The 9,234-nt window shown below is 62.3% G+C and overlaps 1 protein-coding gene across 1 annotated transcript; it reads left to right on the forward strand.

The window, feature by feature from the left end:
* Positions 1–3,606: 3,606 nt before the first annotated feature.
* Positions 3,607–7,943, forward strand: LOC137366722 (octapeptide-repeat protein T2-like; the record flags this gene model as incomplete). Its single annotated transcript, XM_068028388.1, has 3 exons — positions 3,607–3,623; positions 7,200–7,347; positions 7,857–7,943. Coding segments are annotated over exons 1-3 (252 nt in total), but the record flags the coding sequence as incomplete, so codon positions are not given.
* Positions 7,944–9,234: the final 1,291 nt, after the last annotated feature.

Raw genomic sequence — 9,234 nt, forward strand, 5'->3', positions numbered from 1 at the left:
CCAGACTGAGAGAGAGGGGGAGAGCGTTGTCCCAGTCTGAGAGAGGGAGAGAGCGTTGTCCCAGACTGAGAGAGAGGGAGAGCGTTGTCCCAGTCTGAGAGAGGGGGAGAGCGTTGTCCCAGTCTGAGAGAGAGAGGGAGAGCGTTGTCCCAGTCTGAGAGAGGGGGAGAGCGTTGTCCCAGACTGAGAGAGAGGGAGAGAGCGTTGTCCCAGACTGAGAGAGGGGGAGAGAGCGTTGTCCCAGACTGAGAGAGAGGGAGAGAGCGTTGTCCCAGACTGAGAGAGAGGGAGAGCGTTGTCCCAGACTGAGAGAGAGGGAGAGCGTTGTCCCAGACTGAGAGAGAGGGAGAGAGCGTTGTCCCAGACTGAGAGAGGGGGAGAGAGCGTTGTCCCAGACTGAGAGAGAGGGAGAGAGCGTTGTCCCAGACTGAGAGAGAGGGGGAGAGCGTTGTCCCAGACTGAGAGAGAGGGAGAGCGTTGTCCCAGACTGAGAGAGAGGGAGAGAGCGTTGTCCCAGACTGAGAGAGAGGGAGAGAGCGTTGTCCCAGACTGAGAGAGGGGGAGAGCGTTGTCCCAGACTGAGAGAGGGGGAGAGAGCGTTGTCCCAGACTGAGAGAGAGGGAGAGAGCGTTGTCCCAGACTGAGAGAGGGGGAGAGCGTTGTCCCAGACTGAGAGAGGGGGAGAGAGCGTTGTCCCAGACTGAGAGAGAGGGAGAGAGCGTTGTCCCAGACTGAGAGAGAGGGGGAGAGCGTTGTCCCAGTCTGAGAGAGAGGGAGAGCGTTGTCCCAGACTGAGAGAGAGGGGGAGAGCGTTGTCCCAGACTGAGAGAGAGAGGGAGAGCGTTGTCCCAGACTGAGAGAGAGGGAGAGAGTGTTGTCCCAGACTGAGAGAGAGGAAGAGAGCGTTGTCCCAGACTGAGAGAGAGGGAGAGAGCGTTGTCCCAGACTGAGAGAGAGAGGGAGAGCGTTGTCCCAGACTGAGAGAGAGGGAGAGAGTGTTGTCCCAGACTGAGAGAGAGGGAAAGAGCGTTGTCCCAGTCTGAGAGAGAGGGAGAGAGTGTTGTCCCAGACTGAGAGAGAGGGAAAGAGCGTTGTCCCAGTCTGAGAGAGAGGGAAAGAGCGTTGTCCCAGTCTGAGAGAGAGGAAGAGAGCGTTGTCCCAGACTGAGAGAGAGGGAGAGAGCGTTGTCCCAGACTGAGAGAGAGGGAAAGAGCGTTGTCCCAGTCTGAGAGAGAGGAAGAGAGCGTTGTCCCAGACTGAGAGAGGGGGAGAGCGTTGTCCAGTCTGAGAGAGAGGGAGAGAGTGTTGTCCAGTCTGAGAGAGGGGAGAGCGTTGTCCCAGACTGAGAGAGAGGGAGAGAGCGTTGTCCCAGTCTGAGAGAGAGAGGGAGAGAGCGTTGTCCCAGACTGAGAGAGAGGGGGAGAGCGTTGTCCCAGACTGAGAGAGAGGGAGAGAGCGTTGTCCCAGACTGAGAGAGAGGGGGAGAGCGTTGTCCCAGACTGAGAGAGAGAGGGAGAGAGCGTTGTCCCAGACTGAGAGAGAGGGAGAGAGCGTTGTCCCAGACTGAGAGAGAGGGGGAGAGCGTTGTCCCAGTCTGAGAGAGAGAGGGAGAGAGCGTTGTCCCAGACTGAGAGAGAGGGGGAGAGCGTTGTCCCAGTCTGAGAGAGGGGGAGAGCGTTGTCCCAGTCTGAGAGAGGGGGAGAGCGTTGTCCCAGTCTGAGAGAGGGAGAGAGCGTTGTCCCAGACTGAGAGAGAGGGGGAGAGCGTTGTCCCAGACTGAGAGAGAGAGGGAGAGAGAGCGTTGTCCCAGTCTGAGAGAGGGGGAGAGAGCGTTGTCCCAGACTGAGAGAGAGAGGGGGAGAGAGCGTTGTCCCAGACTGAGAGAGAGGGAGAGAGCGTTGTCCCAGACTGAGAGAGAGGGAGAGAGCGTTGTCCCAGACTGAGAGAGAGGGAGAGAGAGTGTTGTCCCAGACTGAGAGAGAGGGAGAGAGCGTTGTCCCAGACTGAGAGAGAGGGAGAGAGCGTTGTCCCAGACTGAGAGAGAGGGAGAGAGAGTGTTGTCCCAGACTGAGAGAGAGGGAGAGAGCGTTGTCCCAGACTGAGAGAGAGGGAGAGAGCGTTGTCCCAGACTGAGAGAGAGAGGGAGAGTGTTGTCCCAGACTGAGAGAGAGGGAGAGCGTTGTCCCAGTCTGAGAGAGGGGGGGAGCGTTTTCCCAGTCTGAGAGAGAGGGAGAGAGCGTTGTCCCAGACTGAGAGAGAGAGGGAGAGAGTGTTGTCCCAGACTGAGAGAGAGAGGGAGAGTGTTGTCCCAGACTGAGAGAGAGGGAGAGCGTTGTCCCAGACTGAGAGAGAGAGGGAGAGCGTTGTCCCAGACTGAGAGAGAGAGGGAGAGAGCGTTGTCCCAGACTGAGCTGCGGGCCGTTCCTGGACTCGGCACGCGGGCCTTTCCTGGACTCAGCACGCGGGCCGTTCCTGGACTCGGCACGCGGGCCTTTCCTGGACTCAGCACACGGGCCTTTCCTGGACTCAGCACGCGGGCCGTTTCTGGACTCAGCACGCGGGCCGTTCCTGGACTCAGCACGCGGGCCTTTCCTGGGGTCAGCACGCGGGCCTTTCCTGGGGTCAGCACGCGGGCCTTTCCTGGGGTCAGCACGCGGGCCTTTCCTGGACTCAGCACGCGGGCCTTTCCTGGACTCAGCACGCAGGCCTTTCCTGGGGTCAGCACGCGGGCCTTTCCTGGACTCAGCACGCGGGCCGTTCCTGGACTCAGCACGCGGGCCTTTCCTGGGGTCAGCACGCGGGCCTTTCCTGGACTCAGCACGCGGGCCTTTCCTGGGGTCAGCACGCGGGCCGTTCCTGGACTCAGCACGCGGGCCTTTCCTGGACTCAGCACGCGGGCCTTTCCTGGACTCAGCACGCGGGCCGTTCCTGGACTCGGCACGCGGGCCTTTCCTGGACTCGGCACACGGGCCTTTCCTGGACTCGGCACGCGGGCCTTTCCTGGACTCGGCACGCGGGCCTTTCCTGGACTCGGCACGCGGGCCTTTCCTGGACTCGGCACGCGGGCCTTTCCTGGACTCGGCACGCGGGCCTTTCCTGGACTCGGCACGCGGGCCTTTCCTGGACTCGGCACGCGGGCCTTCCCTGGACTCGGCACGCGGGCCTTCCCTGGACTCAGCACGCGGGCCTTTCCTGGACTCAGCACGCGGGCCTTTCCTGGACTCAGCACGCGGGCCCGACTGCTCAGGACGTGTAACATTGATAATTTTCTGTTTGTCAGTCACGGCTCCTCTTGTTTGGAGTGGACTCGAAACCCAGTGATTCAGAGAACACCAGACCCAACTCACATGGTACCCCCACCGCCCTCCACTACTCTCCCCCTCCAGTCCTCTCCCCCTCCCCTCCTCCCTCCCTCCCCTCCTCCCTCCCCCTTACCTCCTGCCTCCAGCTCCCTCTCTCTGGTGAGGTTGCAGGCTGTATCTATTGTTTATGGAGTGACTCACATCATCTGTTCATGAATAATGTACAATATTTGTTAAATTTTTTTAAAGGCAGAATAAATATAAATTTATGTAAATGTTAAATTTCTTTGATAGCAGAGCCACAATGAGCAGCATGTTACGGTGACCGCTTGACACTCTCTGTCGGATCGTCCAAAATGTGCTTAGTCACGTCCCCCGCACTGTCCCCAGTCCCTGCCCCCGCATTGTCCTCAGTCACGTCCCCCGCACTGTCCCCAGTCCCTGCCCCCGCTCTGTCCTCAGTCACGTCCACCGCACTGTCCTCAGTCATGTCCACCGCGCTGTCCTCAGTCCCTTCCACCGCGCTGTCCTCAGTCCCTTCCCCCGCACACGCACTTGTCCTCAGTCTCGTCCCCCGCACTGTCCCCAGTCCCTGCCCCCGCACTGTCCCCCAGTCCCTGCCCCCGCACTGTCCCCAGTCCCTTCCCCCGCACTGTCCTCAGTCTCGTCCCCCGCACTGTCCTCAGTCCCGTCCCCCGCACTGTCCCCAGTCCCTGCCCCCGCACTGTCCCCAGTCCCTGCCCCCGCACTGTCCCCAGTCTCGTCCCCCGCACTGTCCTCAGTCTCGTCCCCCGCACTGTCCTCAGTCTCGTCCCCCGCACTGTCCTCAGTCTCGTCCCCCGCACTGTCCTCAGTCTCGTCCCCCGCACTGTCCTCAGTCTCGTCCCCCGCACTGTCCCCAGTCTCGTCCCCCGCACTGTCCCCAGTCCTCGTCCCCCGCACTGTCCCCAGTCTCGTCCCCCGCACTGTCCCCAGTCTCGTCCCCCGCACTGTCCTCAGTCTCGTCCCCCGCACTGTCCTCAGTCTCGTCCCCCGCACTGTCCTCAGTCTCGTCCCCCGCACTGTCCTCAGTCTCGTCCCCCGCACTGTCCTCAGTCTCGTCCCCCCGCACTGTCCTCAGTCTCGTCCCCCGCACTGTCCTCAGTCTCGTCCCCCGCACTGTCCTCAGTCTCGTCCCCCGCACTGTCCTCAGTCTCGTCCCCCGCACTGTCCTCAGTCCCTTCCCCCGCACTGTCCTCAGTCCCTTCCCCCGCACTGTCCTCAGTCCCGTCCCCCCGCACTGTCCTCAGTCCCGTCCCCCGCACTGTCCTCAGTCCCTTCCCCCGCACTGTCCTCAGTCCCTTCCCCCGCACTGTCCTCAGTCCCTTCCCCCGCACTGTCCTCAGTCCCGTCCCCCGCACTGTCCTCAGTCCCGTCCCCCGCACTCTCCTCAGTCCCTTCCCCCGCACTCTCCTCAGTCCCTTCCCCCGCACTGTCCTCAGTCCCGTCCCCCCGCACTGTCCTCAGTCCCGTCCCCCGCACTGTCCTCAGTCCCGTCCCCCGCACTGTCCTCAGTCCCTTCCCCCGCACTGTCCTCAGTCCCGTCCCCCGCACTGTCCTCAGTCCCGTCCCCCGCACTGTCCTCAGTCTCGTCCCCCGCACTGTCCTCAGTCTCGTCCCCCGCACTGTCCTCAGTCTCGTCCCCCGCACTGTCCTCAGTCTCGTCCCCCGCACTGTCCTCAGTCTCGTCCCCCGCACTGTCCTCAGTCTCGTCCCCCGCACTGTTCTCAGTCCCTTCCCCCGCACTGTCCTCAGTCCCTTCCCCCGCACTGTCCTCAGTCCCGTCCCCCGCACTGTCCTCAGTCCCGTCCCCCCGCACTGTCCTCAGTCCCTTCCCCCGCACTGTCCTCAGTCCCTTCCCCCCGCACTGTCCTCAGTCCCGTCCCCCGCACTGTCCTCAGTCCCGTCCCCCGCACTGTCCCTCAGTCCCGTCCCCCGCACTGTCCTCAGTCCCGTCCCCGCACTGTCCTCAGTCCCGTCCCCCGCACTGTCCTCAGTCCCTTCCCCCGCACTGTCCTCAGTCCCTTCCCCCGCACTGTCCTCAGTCCCTTCCCCCCGCACTGTCCTCAGTCCCGTCCCCCGCACTGTCCTCAGTCCCGTCCCCCGCACTGTCCTCAGTCCCGTCCCCCGCACTGTCCTCAGTCCCCGTCCCCCGCACTCTCCTCAGTCCCTTCCCCCGCACTGTCCTCAGTCCCTTCCCCCGCACTGTCCTCAGTCCCGTCCCCCGCACTGTCCTCAGTCCCGTCCCCCGCACTGTCCTCAGTCCCGTCCCCCGCACTGTCCTCAGTCCCTTCCCCCGCACTGTCCCTCAGGTCCCTTCCCCCGCACTGTCCTCAGTCCCTTCCCCCGCACTGTCCTCAGTCCCGTCCCCCGCACTGTCCTCAGTCCCGTCCCCCGCACTGTCCTCAGTCCCGTCCCCCGCACTTCCTCAGGTCCCTTCCCCCGCACTGTCCTCAGTCCCTTCCCCCGCACTGTCCTCAGTCCCGTCCCCCGCACTGTCCTCAGTCCCGTCCCCCGCACTGTCCTCAGTCCTTCCCCGCACTGTCCTCAGTCCCTTCCCCCGCACTGTCCTCAGTCCCGTCCCCCGCACTGTCCTCAGTCCCGTCCCCCGCACTGTCCTCAGTCCTTTCCCCCGCACTGTCCTCAGTCCCTTCCCCCGCACTGTCCTCAGTCCCTTCCCCCGCACTGTCCTCAGTCCCGTCCCCCGCACTGTCCTCAGTCCCTTCCCCCGCACTGTCCTCAGTCCCGTCCCCCGCACTGTCCTCAGTCCCTTCCCCCGCACTGTCCCTCAGTCGCGTCCCCCGCACTGTCCTCAGTCCCTTCCCCCGCACTGTCCTCAGTCGCGTCCCCCGCACTGTCCTCAGTCCCTTCCCCCGCACTGTCCCCCAGTCCCTTCCCCCGCACTGTCCCCAGTCCCTTCCCCGCACTGTCCCCAGTCCCGTCCCCCGCACTGTCCCCAGTCCCTTCCCCCGCACTGTCCCCAGTCCCTTCCCCCGCACTGTCCCCAGTCCCGTCCACCGCACTGTCCCCAGTCCCTTCCCCCGCACTGTCCCCAGTCCCTTCCCCCGCACTGTCCCCAGTCCCTTCCCCCGCACTGTCCCCAGTCCCGTCCACCGCACTGTCCCCCAGTCCCCTTCCCCCCGCACTGTCCCCAGTCCCTTCCCCCGCACTGTCCCCAGTCCCTTCCCAGCACTGTCCCCAGTCCCTTCCCCCGCACTGTCCCCAGTCTCGTCCACCGCACTGTCCCCAGTCCCTTCCCCCGCACTGTCCCCAGTCCCTTCCCCAGCACTGTCCCCAGTCCCTTCCCCCGCACTGTCCCCAGTCCCGTCCACCGCACTGTCCCCAGTCCCTTCCCCCCGCACTGTCCCCAGTCCCTTCCCCCGCACTGTCCCCAGTCCCTTCCCCAGCACTGTCCCCAGTCCCTTCCCCCGCACTGTCCCCAGTCCCTTCCCCCGCACTGTCCCCAGTCCCTTCCCCCGCACTGTCCCCCAGTCCCTTCCCCCGCACTGTCCCCAGTCCCTTCCCCCGCACTGTCCTCAGTCCCTTCCCCCGCACTGTCCCCAGTCCCTTCCCCCGCACTGTCCCCAGTCCCGTCCCCCGCACTGTCCCCAGTCCGTCCCCCGCACTGTCCCCAGTCCCGTCCCCCGCACTGTCCCCAGTCCCGTCCCCCGCACTGTCCCCAGTCCCGTCCCCCCGCCACTGTCCCCAGTCCCGTCCACCGCACTGTCCCCAGTCCCGTCCACCGCACTGTCCCCAGTCCCGTCCCCCGCACTGTCCCCAGTCCCGTCCCCCGCACTGTCCCCAGTCCCTTCCCCCGCACTGTGCCCCAGTCTCCCTTCCCCCGCACCGTCCACGGAGGGAGAGAGGGGAAAGGAGACGGGGAGAGATAGAGGGGGAAGGAGACGGGGGAGAGAGAGAGAGGGAAAGAGACGGGGAGAGAGAGAGAGGGAAAGAGACGGGGAGAGGGAGAGAGGGAAAGAGCCGGAGAGAGAGAGAGAGGGAAAGAGCCGGGGAGAGAGAGAGAGGGAAAGAGCCGGGGAGAGAGAGAGAGGGAAAGAGCCGGGGAGAGAGAGAGAGTGGGAAAGAGACGGGGAGAGAGAGAGAGTGGGAAAGAGACGGGGAGAGAGAGAGAGTGGGAAAGAGACGGGGAGAGAGAGAGAGTGGGAAAGACGCGGAGAGAGAGAGGGAAAGAGACGGAGAGAGGGAAAGAGACGGGGAGAGATGAGAGGGAAAGAGACGGGGAGAGAGGGATTGAGACGGGGAGAGATAGAGGGAAGGAGACGGGGAGAGAGAGAGAGGGAAGGAGTCTGGGAGAGAGAGGAGAATCGGAGAGAGAGAAGGAGAGAGGGAAGGAGATTGAGAGAGAGAGAGGGAAGGAGAGTGGGGGAGAGAGAGGGAAAGAGACGGGGTGAGAGAGAGGGAAAGAGACGGGGTGAGAGAGAGGGTCAGAGGCGGGGAGAGAGAGAGGGAAAGAGACGGAGAGAGAGAGGGAAAGAGACGGGGAGAGACAGGGAAAGAGACGGGGAGAGAGGGATTGAGAAGGGGAGAGAGAGAGGGGAGAGAGAGAGGGAAGGAGTCTGGGAGAGAGAGGAGATTCGGAGAGAGAGAAGGAGAGAGGGAAGGAGACGGGGAGACAGAGGGAAGGCGATTGGGAGAGAGAGAGGAGATTCGGAGAGAGAGGGAAGGAGACTGGGGGGAGAGAGAGAGAGGGGAAGGAGACTGGGGGGGAGAGAGAGAGGGAAGGAGACTGGGGAGAGAGAGAGAGAGGGAAGGAGACTGGGAGAGAGAGAGAGGGGAGGAGAGAGGGAAGATAACGGGGTAGGAGGCTGGGAAGAGAGTGAGGGAAGGATACGGGGGCAGAGTGAGGGAAGGATACGGGGGCAGAGTGAGGAAGGATGAACGGGGGCAGAGAGAGGGAAGGAGACGCGGGAAAGAGAGAATGGGGGGAGAGAGTGGGAGGGAAGGAGACGGGGAGAGAAGGATCGAAGGAAACGAGAGAGAGAGTGGGAGGAATGGAAATGGGGGGAGAGAGAGGGAGGGAAGGAAACGGGGAGTGAGAGGGAGAGAAGGAAATACAAAGAACAGTACAGCACTGGAACAGGCCATTTCGGCCCTCCAAGCCTGCGCCGATCTTGATGCCTGCCTAAACTAAAACCTTCTGCACTTTCGGGTCCCATATCCCTCTATTCCCCATCCTATTCATATATTTGTCAAGATGCCTCTTAAACGTCGCTATCGTATCTGCTTCCACCACCTCCCCTGGCAGCAAGTTCCAGGCAGTCACCACCCTCTGTGTAAAGAACTTGCCTCGCACATCCCCTCTAAACTTTGCCCCTCTCACCTTAAACCTATGTCCCCTAGTAACTGACTCTTCCACCCTGGGAGAAAGCTTCTGAATATCCACTCTGTCCCATGCCGCTCATAACTTTGTAAATCTCTATCATGTCGCCCCTCCACCTCCGTCGTTCCAGTGAAAACAATCCGAGTTTATCCAACCTCCTCCTCATAGCTAATGCCCCTCCAGACCAGGCAACATTCTGGTAAACCTCCTCTGTACCCTCTCCAAAGCCTCCACGTCCTTCTGGTAGTGTGGCGACCAGAATTTCACGCAATATTCTAAGTGTGGCCTCACTAAAGTTCTGTACAGCTGCAGCATGAGTTGCCAATTTTTATACTCTATGCCCCGACCGATGAAGGCAAGCATGCCGTATGCCTTCTTGACTACCTTATCCACCTGCGTTGCCACTTTCAGTGACCTGTGCACCTGTACGCTGAGATCTCTCTGCCTGTCAATACTCCTAAGGGTTCTGCCAATTACTGTATACTTCCCACCTGCATTAGACCTTCAAAATGCATTACCTCACATTTGTCCAGATTAAACTCCATCTGCCAT

Source organism: Heterodontus francisci, unplaced genomic scaffold, assembly GCF_036365525.1.
Source record: "Heterodontus francisci isolate sHetFra1 unplaced genomic scaffold, sHetFra1.hap1 HAP1_SCAFFOLD_786, whole genome shotgun sequence".
NCBI classification, from domain to species: domain Eukaryota; kingdom Metazoa; phylum Chordata; class Chondrichthyes; order Heterodontiformes; family Heterodontidae; genus Heterodontus; species Heterodontus francisci.